Source organism: Choloepus didactylus, chromosome 9, assembly GCF_015220235.1.
Source record: "Choloepus didactylus isolate mChoDid1 chromosome 9, mChoDid1.pri, whole genome shotgun sequence".
Classification (NCBI taxonomy): domain Eukaryota; kingdom Metazoa; phylum Chordata; class Mammalia; order Pilosa; family Megalonychidae; genus Choloepus; species Choloepus didactylus.
In genome coordinates, this window is record NC_051315.1 from 133,508,449 (window position 1) to 133,524,515 (window position 16,067).

At 45.1% G+C, this 16,067-nt stretch overlaps 1 protein-coding gene across 1 annotated transcript; it reads left to right on the plus strand.

The window, feature by feature from the left end:
* Nucleotides 1–8,078: 8,078 nt before the first annotated feature.
* On the plus strand, nt 8,079–9,029 carry LOC119544669 (olfactory receptor 12-like). Its single transcript, XM_037850159.1, has one exon. The coding sequence runs from the start codon at nt 8,079–8,081 to the stop codon at nt 9,027–9,029; it is 951 nt and encodes a 316-aa protein (XP_037706087.1).
* Nucleotides 9,030–16,067: the final 7,038 nt, after the last annotated feature.

Below are 16,067 nucleotides of genomic sequence, written 5' to 3' on the forward strand. Positions count from 1 at the left end.
GGGGTCCATGGTGTGGAATGTGCTGTTTGAATGTATTATGTCCCCCAAAATGCCATTATCTTTGGTGCAATCTTGTGTGGGCAGAATTAGTGTTGATTAGATGATAACTCCAATTCGATAATTTCCATAAAGGTGTGGCCCTGCCCACTCAGCATGGGCATTGATTAGTTTACCAGAGCACTATATAAGCTCAGATAGAAGAAGCAAGCTTGCTACAGCCAAGAGGGACACTTTGAAGAATGCACAGGAGCTGAGAGAGGTACTGCAGTTTACAGAGACATTTTGGAGATGGCCTTTGAAAGCAGACTTTTGCTCCAGAAAAGCTAAGAGAGGACAAATGCCCCAAGAGCAACTGAGAGTGACATTTTGGAGAGAAGCTGAAGCCTAGAGAGGAATGTCCTGGGAGAAAGCCATTTTGAAATCAGGGCTGTGGAGCAGATGCCAGCCACGTGCCTTCCACGTAACAAAGGTTTTCTGAACACCATTGGGCATCCTCCAGTGAAGGTATCCAACTGTTGATGCATTACTTTGGACACTTTCTGGCCTTCAGACTGTAACTGTGTAACCAAATAACCCCCTTTTATAAAAGCAAATCCACTTCTGGTGTTTTGCATTCTGGCAGCATTAGCAGACTAGAACAAGTATCAAATGTACTATACCAATACTATGAACCAATAATGGATGGGGGGGTGGTTAGGGGTATGGGAGGATTTGAGTTTCCTTTTTTGTGTGTCTTTATTTCTTTTCTAAAGTAATGAAAATGTTGTAAAAATTGAAAAAACAATGGTGGTGATGGGTGCACAGCTGTATCATGGTACCATGGGCAATTGATTGTATATTTTGGATCATTGGAGAATTGTATGATATGTGAACAATACCAATAAAAAAATTTAAAAAAAACAAATGGCAGAACTTGTGGGAAAGAAAGGAATGATAGAAGAGATGAAAAAAACAATGGAGACATACAACAGCAGACTTGAAGGGGTAGAAGAAAGGATTACTGAACTAGAGGATAGGACATCTGAAATCCTACACACAAAAGAACAGATAAGGAAAAGAATGGAAAAATATGAGCAGGTTCTCAGGGAACTGAAAGATAACATAAAGCACATGAACATATATGTTGTAAGTGTCCCAGAGGGAGAAGAGAAGGGAAAGGGGGCAGAAAGAATAATAGAGGATATAATCAATGAAAATTTCCCAACTCTTATGCAAGATATAAAATTACAGGTCCGAGAAGCAAAGCATATCCCAAAAAGAAGTGATCCAAATAGACCTAGTCCCAGGCAAGAAGAGAAGTCTGAAACCAGCAAGAGAGAAGCAACCCATCACATACATTGGAAGCTCAATAAAACTAAGTGTGGATTTCGCAGTAGAAACCATGTAGGTAAGAAGGCAGTGTTATGATATATTCAAGATACTGAAAGAGAAAAGCTGCCAACCAAGAATCCTATATCCAGCAAAACTGCCCTTCAAAAACGAGGGAGAGTTTAAAATATTTACAGATAAACAGACACTGAGAGAGTTTGTGAACAGGAGCTCTCCTCTACAAGAAATACTAAAGGGAGTGCTATAGTCAGATAGGAAAAGACAGTAGAGAGAGGTTTGGAGAAGAATGTAGAAATGAAGATACCAGGAGATAGAAAGAGGGTAAAGATCAGGCATTTGATGCTGAAGGAGTACAGCATGTTCAACAAGACAGATTGTGTAGATTCAGAAATGGATAGCACAATATAAGAATGATTTTACATTAAGGAGAAGAAATGAATGCAAACTTTACAAGGTGATAAAGATGGGATGGTATTGGGGAAAAATAAAATCAATGCAAACTAGAGTCTCAACTTACAATAACACTGTAATATGCTTCCATTAATTGTAACAAAGGTAATATACCAAAATTAAATGTCTATAAGAGGGTGACATAAGGGAGGGGTATGGGATTCTTGGCATTGGTGGTGTTGTCTGACCTTTTTATTGTACTTCATTTTAATCGTTTTCTTTTGTTGCTTTTAAGTTGTCATTTTTTTCTTTCTTTTTCTTTTTTTTCTTTTTTTTTTTTTTTTTTGCCTCTTCCATCTTCTTTGTGGAAGAAATAGAATGCCCTCATATAGATATTGGCAGTGAATGCATAACTATGTGATTATAGAGGGAACCAATGACTGGATACTTAGGAGGAAATGTGTGGTGTGTGAATAAAACCATCTAAAAATAAAGAGAGGGATATAAGTGCTGGAGAAAATATGGAGAAAATGATGAACCTAATCACCATTGATTTGGGGAAGTAGAATGGTTCAGCCCATCTGGAGGATAGTGCGGTGGTTCCAAAAGAAGCTAAGCATGGGGTTATCATATAGCCCTGCAACCCTGTTATTGGGTATCTACTTGGAATAATTGAAAAGAGGGACACGAATGGACATTTGCACAGTGGGGTCTATGGTGGCAGTATTTACAATTTGCAGTGTATGGAGGTGGCCTAAGGGTACATTGACTGAAGAATGGAATGGTAAACTGTGGTGTATACAACAATGGAATACTGAGCTGCTACAAGAAGAAATGACATTGCGAGGTGAATGGACATTGAGGACAGAATTTTGAGTGAAATAAACCAGAAATGAAAAGAAAAACATTATATTGCCTCACTAATATAGATTAACTATGAGGGGCAAAGTCTGAGAATTGAATCTGGCAGAGAATGAAGATGTATTTGCAAAAACCCCTTGAGGGACTGTGGGAAAATGCGGAAATATTAAATTTCCCCACCTAGGGAATTAATGATATTCTCACAAGCATTGGGGGCTACCAAATTAGAAGGCTGAGCCCTCAACCTTGGGGCTTGCCCATATGAAGTTTGTTACTATAAGGGAGTGGCTAAGCCTACTTAAAATGGTGCCTAAAAGTCACCCCCAGAAAACCTCTGTTTTTGCTCAGATGTGGCCTCTTTAAGCCCACTTGGCAGGTAAGCTCACTGCCTTCCCTGCTACGTGGGACATGTCTCCCAGGAGTGGGTAACTCCCTGGCAATGTAGGACATGACTCACAGTGATGAGCTTGGCCCTGGCATTGTGGGATTGAGAAAAACTTCTTGGACCAAAGGGGGAAATAAAATGAGAGAAGATAAAGTTTCCATGGCTGAGAGATCTCAAATAGAGTGGAGAGGTCATTCTGGAGGTTATTCTTATGTGTTGTATAGATATCCCATTTTAGTTTTTAGTGTACTGGAATAGCTAGGAGGAAATACCTGAAACTGTTGAACTGCAACCCAGTAGCCTTGATTCTTGAAGATGATTGTGCAACTAAATAGCTTATACTATGTGACTGTGTGATTATGAAAACTATGTGGCTCTCACTCTCTTTAAATAGTGTATGGACAGATGAATAGGAAATTAAGGACAAAAAGTAAATGAACAATATGGAGATGTTCCAGTTTGCTAATGCTGCCAGAATGCAAAACACCAGAAATGGATTGGCTTTTATAAAAGTGGTTTATTTGGTTACGCAGATACAGTCTTAAGGCCATAAAGTATCCAAGGTAAGGCATCAACAATAGGGTACCTTCACTGGAGAAAGGCACTGGCATCTGGAAAACCTCTGTTAGCTGGGAAGGCATGTGGCTGGCATCTGCTAGCTCCCAGGTTGCATTTCAAAATGGCGTTCTCCAAAATACCAGCTTTAAATGGCTATCCTCAAAATGTCTCTTAGCTGCAGCTCTAAAATGTCACTCTTTGCAGGCTCTGAGGTCCTTCTCTTTGTGAACGTTTTTATAGGGTTCCAGCAATTAAATCAAGACCCACCTTGTATGGACAGGGTCCATATCTCCATGGAAATAATCCAATAAAATGTTTCACTCACAGCTGATTGAGTCACATCTCCATGGAAACAATCAAAGGATTCCAAACCTAATCAACACAAATACATCTGCCCCCATAAGACTGCATCAAAGAACATGGCGTTTTGGGGGGCATAATACATCCAAACTGGCACAGGAGGGATGGAGGGATGGGATGTTTTGAGTGCTCTTTTCCACTTTAACTTTTATTCGTATTCTTTTTTCTGTATGGTAATGAAAATGTTTAAAAATTGAATGTGGTGATAAATGCACAACTATATAATGGTGCTGTGAACAATTGATTGTACACTGGGGATGATTGTATGGTGTGTGAATATATTTCAATAAAATAGAATTTTAAAAAAGCATAATGAGATATTATTTAATGCCCACTAGAATGGCTTTTATTAAAAATGAAAAATTACAAGTGTTGGAGAGGATTTGGAGAAACAGGAACACAGTCATTGCTGGTGAGGATGCAAACTAGTCAAGCTACTGTGCAGTTTGGCAGTTCCTCAGAAAATCAACTATAAGCATATGACCCACCAATCCCACTTCTAACGATGCTTAAATTGTATAACGTTTCCATTTAGTTGATTGTAAAATACTGGTAATGGATGGAGGTTATTAGCACAACATTGTAAATGTAACATCACTAAATAGTATCTTTGAATGTGGTTAAAAGGGGAAATTTTATGTTGTTATATATCATTAGAATAAAAAAGGTTTTAAAAATATAGGACTTTACAAGACAAACAGTGAATGCTATTTAAACAATGGACTATAGTTAATTGTACAATTATAAAAATGTTCTTTCATGAGTTATAACAACTGTACCATACTAATGTAAGGTGTTAATAACAGGGTGGTAAAGGGAACTCTGTATTTTGTGCATGATTTTTCTGTAAATCTACAACTTCTCTAATAAAAAAAAAAAGTTAATGTATATTAAAAAAAACACCAAAAAACTAATGATGAGCACAAAGTGTTGTCACCTGAAACTCCAATTGAAGGGCTAATGAATATCACAATCCAGTTTATTTAAAAATGCATAAAACATAACCCAAGAGCCTGCAGACACACATCTGGGAAATTACACACCTGTTCACAAAGGGTAAAGATTTTATTGGGGTTAAAAGTAAGACCATTGCCCCTTTCATTTCATCACTTCCTAATTCTTTGAATTTGTCCAAGCCTGTATTTTTTATGAAATTTCACAAATAGAGAAATTTAAACAACTGTAAACGAAAACAAAACGAGAAGAAAGGAAAGGGAATTTAGGGATGGTCTGGAACAACTCCCTAAGTTCAGAAAAGAAGGTAATTTGCCTATGTCTGTGGGCAGGAAGGGGCCCAGATCTGTGGGCATGTTGGAGGCAGAATCACTCAATTGGGGTGAAAAGGCTGACCTGCTGCCCAGGATGATCAGCCCCGAGCCCCCGTTACTCACACCAACAGGGTAAGATGGAGCAGGGGGAGGGGAGGGAGCAAGGGCTTCACACTGGGGTCTCTAAGCCCCTCCTAGCTGTCCCCTCTTTGTCCTGTGGCACCTCCAGGGCTCCCCGAGGACATCACACTTCAGCTTGGACATCAGGAGATTCAGACAAGTGTTGCAGGGGCCCAGGTCTCCCTAATTGGCCCTGTGAGACCCCCAGTCCCAGCCCTACAGGGGGAGAAAAATTTCCCAGCAGAGTGACCCCAAGGAGCAGGGGCTGTGATAAGGGCACCGGGACGACAGGAGGAGGTGCAGCTGCAGGGCTGAGCTGAGCTGAGTCCCTCCTGCTTCTGCCTGAAGACAAGGGCAGGCGTCCTGCAGTTACAAGCTGGAGACCCGGCCGGAATCTCACTGGGAGCAACAGACCTGCTAATTCCACTCCCACTTCTCTGCTCAGGGAGCCAAGGTCAATGTGGGGAGGCTAACGGTCCTCAGTGTCGGCTGCATTATCATCGCACACACCAAGGACAGGAGCACGAGTGACCCTGGAGCACAGGTCCTGGCTGTGGAGAAGGTAACGTCAAGGCCCCCACCCTCAGGGCTGCCAGGAGTTGACAGAGACCCTGCATGTGGGGAGGTGTCAGGGCTGGGGCAGACAGTAGGTGCTCAGGGGTTGCTCTCTGTAGGTGACCAGAAGTCTGACCTTGGGCATCAGGGTCACAGGGAGCAGTGCCCCCACACCCACCTTGGCACAAACCCTTTGTGGGTGGTTTAAATGCAGGTCCCCAGTCAATGGGTTCAGGTGGGAGATTCTGCCTTTCCAACAAGCTCCCACCTGAGGGCGAAGCTGCCAGAAACTGGACCTCACTCTCCTGGGGAGGAGGACAGGTGAGGAGTTCAAGGCAGAGCGTCCCCAGGTCCCTTCATCACATTCATGCACAGCTCGGGCTCAAGTTGCAGGCTGCTGTCCTGAGGGATCCTGGGGACAGCACTGAGCAACTGGCAGAATCTCAGCTTGCTTCCACACGGATAGAATTTCCTATACAGTTTCAAACTATGCAGAAACTTAGGTAATCACACTCCTATTATGCTAAGGGTTTGTCAAGATAATTTACAACAAAATCTGTAACCTGAGAGCCTTAGGATCATGGTGGAGAAATCTGATGAGCAGGGATGCTGTTGGACAGATGGGACACTCGAGCCACCACCATCCCCCACTGTGGGTGAGATGGCCGTGGGGGTGCTCAGGGGGTTGCCAGCAGCTCTGATACCCAACACATGGGGCATCCCCAGGTTTACTGCCAGGAGAATTGCAGGGCAGACCCTGACTTACCCTCCCCATCTCCCACCATGCCCAGCCCCCAGCCTCACACAATAGGGAGATCGTCCAGGGTGACGTGGCCCGGACATCATGCCTCAGACAGTCCCATTCCCTGCACGCAGGGGTTGGAGGAAACCTCTCCTGGGAGGGGAAAATAGACTGATCCATTCTTTCCTCTGCAACCACTCCTGTGGGAACATCTTGGTTCTCAGTGACCAGCCCAAAGGGAGCATCTTCTTGGTAACACAGGTTGGAGGCAGATGGAGGGCATCCCCTGCAACATGCCACCTCGCAGCCCTCCACTCCCAGGAGCTCCCTCCTCCCAGGCAGCCTCTCCACCCTGGCAGAGCTCAGCCATTGGTGAGTCATTGTGATGCCCTGAGGTCTGGCGCATTCCACCTGGATACTTCACCCATCCCTCCTCTGTGGGGGTATGATTTCCTCCCCATTCCTGCTAGATTCCATGAATCTCCGGGGGGGGGATGGGGATCAAGCCTATTTTGCAGTACCAGTCCTCCTCATGGCCCTCCAGTGTGGACTGTGCTGTGACAAGTCATGGGAGGAAAAGGTCAGTAGAGTGCAGATGGGACTAGGCAGAAGAGAGCCTCTGGTTACCAGAAGGAAAGGGATGGGTGTGGGCTGACTAAAGCCCCCAGGGCAGAGGGGAATGCTGAAGTGTGTGGGAATGGCTGATGGATAGAACAAGGGGAGGGCATGCCATCCTCAGTGAGTGCCACAGCTCCCCTTCCTGCTGCTCAGAGCAGGGGGAGCCAGCTCCTTCCCCATGAGCTGTCCAACACCTGGACATGGTGGAAGCACCCCAAGGTCCACCAGGATGCAGAGAGCTAACTACTGTAGTGCCACCATGCTCAGGAACAGAGCCAGAGATAACGAGATGGCACTCAGAGTTCTGCCAGAGAAACAGACAGATGGACAGACAGAGAGCATTAACTTCACATCATGAGAGCAAGTCCTGCTGTGCGTTCAGCATTGCCTCAGATATGATGGTTGCCCAGTGAATGCCTAAAGCAAAATAGGGACTCCATACAAATTGCTTGAGTTAGTAAAGAGTAAAATAATAGTCGGGAAGTGCAAGATGAGACCCATGTCCAAGCCAAGGAGTCAGAATCCCCTGTAGGGAGTGGAGAACCTTTAGGTCAGAAGAAGGGTGGGGAAAATTTAAACATGGTCCTTATACCACATACACCATGAGGTCAGCTCTGCAAGGGATCTCTGCACCCACAGAGCAACATCTCAGACTCCCCTGGAGTGAGGACCCAGTGCATACTCATGATCTAATTAATCAGAATAAATGTCACCTTTCAGGTCACCTGAGCCCATCTGGAAGTAGAATAGTCACTGTTGTCCCTCCAGGGCAGTGAGCAGTGTGCACCGATGGTCCCTGTGCTCCAGAGGGACGGGGGAGCATCCAACTGTGACTTTCTCCCTCCTGCTGCCTCTGGCCTTCCCTCTGCCCCCCATGTCTGGGCTCAGGGCCATGCCACCCCACAGAGCTGGAAACCTCTCCGGGGTCTCCCAGCAGGAGTTTGTGCTGGTGGGATTTGAAGGTGGTCCTGAGACCCAGGCCCTGCTCTTTGTGGTGTTCCTGGCCCTGTACGTGGTCACCATCCTGGGGAACCTCACCATGATCGTGGTCATCACCCTGGATGCCCACCTCCACTCCCCCATGTACTTCTTCCTCAAGAACCTGTCCTTCCTGGACCTGTGCTACTCGTCCGTCATCACTCCCAATGCCCTCGCCAACTTCTTCTCCTCCACCAAGATCATCACCCTCATGGGCTGTGCCTCCCAGTTATTTTCGTTCTTCTCTCTGGGTAGCACTGAGGCTTTCCTGCTGGCCGTCATGGCCTATGACCGCTTCATGGCCATCTGCAGCCCCCTGCGCTACCCCATCACCATGCGCCCTTTGACCTGCACCCGTCTGGTGCTGGGCTCCTACTGTGGAGGCTGCCTCAACTCCATCGTGCAGACCAGCTTCACGTTCCGTCTCCCATTCTGCGGCTCCCACCACATCAACCACTTCTTCTGTGACGTGCCCCCACTGCTCCAGCTCGCCTGCACGGACACATCCCTCAATGAGCTAGTCATGTTTGGACTCTGTGGATGCATCGTTGTGAGCACCACATTCGTGATCCTGGTGTCCTACAGCTTCATCACCATGACTGTCCTGAAGATGCGCTCTGCGGCCGGGCGACGGAAGGTCTTCTCCACCTGTGGCTCCCACTTGACTGCAGTCTCCCTGTTTTATGGGACCGCATTTGTCATTTATGCACAGCCAGGAGGTGTGGATTCCTTGGAGCAGGGAAAGATAATGTCCATTTCCTACACCCTGGTCATCCCAATGCTGAACCCCCTCATCTACAGTCTACGGAACAAGGACGTGAAGGAGGCCCTGCGGAGGCTGTGGCAGAGACATGCGGCCACGTGAAAGAGGGTGGCCAGGGAGAGATGGTGTCCCGGGGGCAAGAGGGAGGCTCAGAAAACACTGGGTGTGCTTTCAGGGGTCCATCCATCCATTCATTGCACCCTCTTGACAGCATTAGGGACAGGAATTTACATGAGATCCACACTGATAAGGGATGATCTTTGCCCCCAGAAGATCACCACTCTGTGGAATGATGACCTTCATCAGCTGAGTTGGGCCATGCAGTGGGCAGGACAATAGCAGAACCTGGACCAGCATGTGAGTGACATCACTACCTGCCAGAGTCACTGAATACAATAGTCAGGATCGTGTCCTTCTCTCTTTTGGTTAATATGAGTAATGTGGTTGTGTGATCTGGGAATCCCCTGGAGCATCTTACCTGGGAGCTTCAGGGGCTTGGGCCAGAGGTCACCGTGTTGTGAGTTGCATAGTTTGCATATATCGTTAGTCAAAAAGGCATCCCTGTGGTTCCCCCCCCCCTTCCATTTCCTTCTCTAAGTAACCCCGAGCTGCCCCACAGGCCCACACAGGGAGCCTGCTCTCCTGCTCCAGGTGCTTCTCCTGGGAAGCTCCCGAAACAACCATCTGGCTTTGAAGACCCAGCTGGAACACCACAGGTGCCGGGAATTCAGCATCCACCAGCTACCTGGGGGCAGAACAGGTTCTGCTTTGCTCTCCCTGTCATCTCAGAATCAGCACCCAGCTCTAGGTAATGGAACCCTGAGGAAATGGAGAAGAGGGATCTAAGGGTCAGGAGTGTTCTCATGGCACAGGGGGCAGCTCCAAGGGGCCTCCGTCCCCCGTCCCACCGTGGGTGTGTGGATTTCCTTTCTGGGTGGTGAGCCTCATCTTTTGTGTATATTTAGAGCCATCTGGATAATCTGTGTTGCTTGCTGTTGATGGTTTTCACTTTTCTTTTTTACCATGTTGTTATTAGCTTTTTGATTTGTTAGAGTCTGTTTTTGAAAAATATTTGGATATTGAGTATACAATTTTCAACATTATTTTTCCCCTGTATGGAAGGGGCTGATGTCGAGTCCTTTAATTGGGTGGATAAGTTCAGAAAGGTGCAGGGAGCCTCCATGACATGTAATTAATATGAAAATTTATGAAATTGAGAAAAATTGAGACATATAAAATTATTTATTTGTGTTCTGAGGAATCTACTTCAAGATGTCTACTTCAGGAAAAATGTTCCTCATTGGTGAATTGTCCATAAGTGTAAAAAGCAAAATTCATAAAAAATGTCCTTGTTACAGGTTGAATTGTTTCCCCAAATTTATGTTGAAATCCTACGTGGGGCATTTTGACTGTAAGCATATTAGGGAAAAGAACCATTGCAGATGGAATTAGTTAAGCCAAGTTGTACTGGAGTAGGGCTGTGCCTTAATCTAATATGGCTTGTGTCCTAATAAGAAGGGGAGCAACAAAGACAGACAGACAGACAGACGTGACCACAGGATGATGGACACATTGACTGCAGCTGCAGCTGCAAGAAGGAAAGGCCCAGGATGCAGAACCACCGGGAGCTGGAGGAGGACAGCTCAGATTCCCTCCCACAGGATCCAGAGGGAGCTCGGCTTGTGACATTGATCCCAGATTTCTAGCCTCCAGATCTGTAAGAATAAACGTCTCTTATTCGAATCTGCCTAATTTGTGGCACTTCATTATGACAACTGTAGGAAACGACACACCTGCAAAAGCAGAATGCCCCAACAAATAGAGGCCTATTCATAGGGAGTTAAAACAATTGAAAAATATGATTTGGAATAAGGAAGGATCAGGAAATAAATGTAGAGGGGGAAAAAGGAAGCTGCAAATATACAGTCAGTGTCTAATGCTCAGTGTCAAATTACACACACACATCACAATATGATGCCTCACTTGTGAGCACAGACACATCCAGGGAAGCCACTCTCAGAGCACAGCCCTGCTCCTGGGGGCTCTGGAGGAAGGTCAGGAGCTGGGCATAGGGACAAAGAGAACAAGGGCCCTCACCTGTGTGTGATGCGCTATTTTGCATTATTAGAAATAAAGACCCCTGTGCCCCACCCACCTGGGGAACAGGTGAAGTCAGGTATGAGGATAGACCCACCTGGGAAGCAGGAGTGTCCCAGCCCTTCTCCTGTCCTGAGCCGTGACCCTCTCCATCCACGATCCACCCACAGGCGAGGCCACCTGCTCTCCACCACGGGGGCTGGTCCCCATTCAGGATGTCTCCTGGGTCCAGCCAGGACCTGGCACAGCCCCTCCTAAAGGTCGCTGATGGGTCTAATCATTGAGACTCTCCTGCAGGTACAGTGGCTGGAAAAGGGAAGGTGGAGCTCAGAGGAGGAACACTGGTCTGAGACCAGGCAGTCAGCATTTCCCACACTCCTTCCATCCCAGAAACTGTTGTTCTTGTAAAGAAAAAGCTCGTGTATTAACCTCACTCACACCTGACACACAGAGATACACGCTCTAGGACACCGCGGGGTTTGCTCTTAGGCCGGACTCCCTGGCAGGCTCGGGCCAGACTTGGGTGATCGAGGGCCCCCTGCTCTGTGTGGCTTTTCCTGATTGTCCAGGTTCACTTCTCTCTGGACAGGGGCCCGATTTAGACCCTAAATGACAGTCCCCTCAGAGCTCCATCTCTCCTCTTGTCTCCTGCAGTGGCCGACACTGCTCCACTCCAGGGTCATTGGACGGCAGCTCCACATGCCCCACTTCTTGCTGGAGAAGAGAGACCAGTCTACACTGTGGAATGTGGTTTTCATCCACCTTGGGGGCAGGGACCCCGCCACTGAGAATTTCTATTCTGACAAGCATCTGAGCTTGATTGTTCCCCGTTTCTGGCTCTAAGTTCTGGTCGGGCCTTTCATTAGCCCTAGTGTCTCCCCCAGGCTGTGGAGAGGCACAGCACTGAAAAGGAGGGGTGCAGGGGAGGTCTGAGGGATGGCCGCTGAGCAGATGTCTGTGCTTCCCTGACACCCAGGGTGTGCAGTCGCTGGAAAAAGTGTGGCAGCTCCTCAGGGTCAAGTATAGAATTCCCGTACAGCCCGGCAATCCCACTGCTAGGATATACCCCAAAGAATCCAACACAGGGACTTAGACAGCATTTTGCACACCAGGATCAGTCACAGCAGCGTTCGCAGTAGCCCACACACAGACACAACCAAAGTGTCCCTCAGCAGTGGAGCAGACAGTCAAAACCTGGTGTACAGATCCAGGGGACTATTATTCAGCAGTGAAAACAAACTCGGTTCTGATACCTCTGTAAAGCGTAGGACACTTGAAGACAACATGTTGCATGAAATAAGCCACACACGAAAGAAAAACACTGTATGATCTCACATGTATAAAATAATTAGATTATGCAAATTCATAGTCAGAAATTAGAATACAGGTTACCAGGGGCAGAGGGGGGAGTGGGCATGGTAAGGTAAATCTTAAGCTCAGTGTCTGTGGGGTGACTGATGGGAAAGTTTAGGCAATGGATGGTGTTGATTGTAGCACAACACGGTGAATATCGTTGACACCACTGAGTTGTGTACATGAGGTAGTTAAAAGGGAAATTTTATGTAGAGTATGTGTTACCACTAAGTTATAAAAAACAAAACAATAGAACTTTTCTGTAAACCTATAACGTCTCTAATAAAATAAAAGTGAAAAAAACCCATAGAATTGAAAACTCGAGTGAGCCCTAACATAAACAATGTACTTAGTTAATAATATAGATATCATATTCTTGGTTCATCAACTGTAACAAAAGTATCACATTAATACATAATGTTAACAATGGGGAAAACTGTGGGGGGGTGTTTATATGGCAACACTGTGCTTACTGAGTTATATTCCTGTAAACTTTACATTGGCTCTAAAAAATACATCTAAAAATAAAATTTACACTGCCTAGAACTTTATTGGAATTGTAATCAAAGTAAATTCAAATTTGGAAACATCTTTTAATCTTGACAATACTGTTTCTTCCAATTCATAAAGAAGTTACATGCCTCATTTGTATAAGTTTATTTTCTCTGTTATGTTTTACATTTTTCATGCACAGATCATAACCGTATTTTGTTAAATTGAATCCTGGTAATATACATTCTGGGTGCTATCTTAAGTAGTAATTTGAATTAATGTTGTTATTGTTCTTTTACTAGTATATAAAATGGAATTGATGTGTGCACCCTGATCCTGCTAATGTTTTCTTAATTCCAGAACTTCATTGTAGATTCTTTGGAATTGTCTATGAACACAGTCAGGTCATCTTAGATGAGAAGATTTAATTCCTTCTTTCTAAATGATATATCTTGGGTATCTTTTTCTTGTCCTGCTGCACTGATTGTGCTCTGCCAGTACAATGTTGAATAGAAATGGTGATAATGGACACATTTGTCTTTTCTCAACCCGAGGATATAAACATCCCACCACTAAGTAGGATGTCATCTGCATGTCACTCCTTTGTTTATTTCTTTCTTTAATTATGCCTTGATTTGTTCATTTATTCATTCACAGAGACCCTTTATCATTTTAAGAATGGTACTTTCTAATCCCTGGTGAGACATTTTTCCTTAATGAAGGCTGAACTCTATCATTTTTTCTGGAATTCTTGACAACAATTTTTTTTTATTTTCATGCCTTAAAATAGGAAAAACGTTGTTTTTGGAAAAATCAATCTTGCATTCCTAAATCTAACCTCCTCTTGAAGTTATATGTTTTTGAACTATATCACAATTTGCTAATGTTATATTTAAGATTTTTGACCTATAAATTTCCTTTTTTGAAATATCCTTGTAAGATGTGTTATCAGAGTCATACCAGACTTATTAAATGAGTTGGGAGTGTTTCCTCTTTTTATATTCTCCAGAGGAGTTTAACATAAAACTTAAGCTATTTCATTGTGGCAAAGTTTTAATTATTGAATTGATCTTCTCAGTTCAGATTTTCTGTTTCATCAGGTGTTAGATCATTATTCAAGATCCTTTCAATCTTCAAGGACCCTGTCAATTAGATTTAGTGTGACAAATTATCAGTACAAAGTTGTTCACATATACTATGTTTTAAATGTTTACAAGATATATAAATATTTATTCTAAACACTAATTTCTTTCCATGAGTCTTACAAGATACCTATCCATTTTGCTAATTTTCCCAAACACATTTATTGGCTCCACTTTCTCTTTTTTGTATGCTTTTAATTCTTTGATTTCAAAGATTCTTTCTATGTGCTTTGTGTCTAATTTGTTATTTTCTTCCTAGCTTCTTGTAATAGAAGTTATGATTACTGATTTTCAACCATCCTCCATTGTAATATTTGCAGTTAAAAATGTAAATTTCACTGTGGCTCCAACTTAACTGCATTTCAAGATTGGGATTTTATATTATTTTTATTGTCACTAGATCAAATAGTTCTAATGCTTTGTGATAATTTTTTGACCCATCAGGTCCCTTAGTGTGTACAATTGCTTAATTTCCCACTTTTGTTGGGTGGGTTTAGGTTACTGATGTCTAGTCTGTGTCTAGTCTATACTCCATGTGATAAAATATCTTCTGAACTTTCTCAGGCTGTAGCTTAGTGATGCTCTATGTGCTTCTCGGGAATGTGTATCCTGCAGTGTCTGGATGCTGTGTTCTGTGTGTGCCACTTAGGGCCACGTGCTTACTGTTTGTATTCAAATCTGACAGATGAGTACTCTTTATTGCTTGCTTTACCACTTACAGGACTAGGTGTGCTAATATTTCAACCATGACTTGGATGTGTACATTTTCTTTCATTCTGTCCACTTATCCTTAACACATTTTAAATCTATGTGAGTACACAAATTTAATTTTTATACAGCATTTGGTAGAACTGGCTGTTTTTCACTATGAAATGTCCCTGTCGTTGGGATGATGGAGAAAGTGGCGTGTGCCCAGGCAAAGGCACATGTGGGGACGTGAGGACAATGCTCTGGCTTAGAAAGACGAGCACCGAGTGCTGTCGGGGAAACTCCAGACGCAGAGCAGTGGAGCATTCTGAGCCTGTTTATACAAAGAGGCATGAAACAAAGCCTGTCAGCCTGGAGACCACCTCCGGGAACTTACACGTCTGACTGCTGCGGGGAAAGATTTTATTGAGGTTAATGGTGAGAGTATTTCCTTTTCATTTTATCACTTTCTAATTCCTTGAATTTCTTCAAGCATGTGTTTGTTCTGAATTTTCACAATAAAGAACTTTAAACAGCTGGAAACACAACAAAATAAGAAGAAATGAAAGGGAATTAGAGATGGCCTTACACAACTCCCTAACTCCCTAAAAGGAAGGTCATTTCTCAGGGCAATGGGCATTTTAGAGGCAGAATCACTCAACTGGGGTAAAAATGCTGACCTGCTGCCCAGGACGATCATCCCCAAGCCCCCGTTCCTCACACCAACAGGGTGAGATGGAGCAGGGGGAGGGGACAGACCAAGGGCTCCACACTGGGGCCTCTGGGCCCCTCCTAGGTGTCCCCTCCTTGTCCTGTGGCACCTCCAGGATGCCCTGGGGACTTTAGACTCCCAGCTCGGACATGGAGACAATCAGACAAGCATTGGCAACAGGACTGCAGCTTCTGGGGCCCAGGGAGTTGGCAGCCCCAGGGCACTGCAGGGACCAGTTCTCCCTAATCGGCCCAGTGAGGCCCCGAGTCCCAGCTGTGCTAGGGAGATAGAAACTTCCCAGCAGAGTGACCCTGGTGTGCTGGTTGCTTGACAAGGCACTGGGATGACAGGGAGGAGGTGCAGCTGCAGAACTGAGCTGAGCCGAGTTTCTCCCGCTTCCACTGAAAACCCGGGAGGTCTTGCAGGCAGAAGCTGGAGCCCCCAGCCCCGACTCTCGCTGGCAACCAGGGACCCACCTCTGCCCCTCTCCCCACTCTCACTTCAAGGCCGAGGGAGCCAGGGATGAACTGGGAGGGGGAGATTGTTCCTCAGTGTCAGCTGCGTTATCATCGCACAGATCAAGGTCAGAAGCATCAGTGACCCTGGAACACAGGTCCTGGCTGTGACCCCACGTGAATCCTGACCATAAGGTGGAGA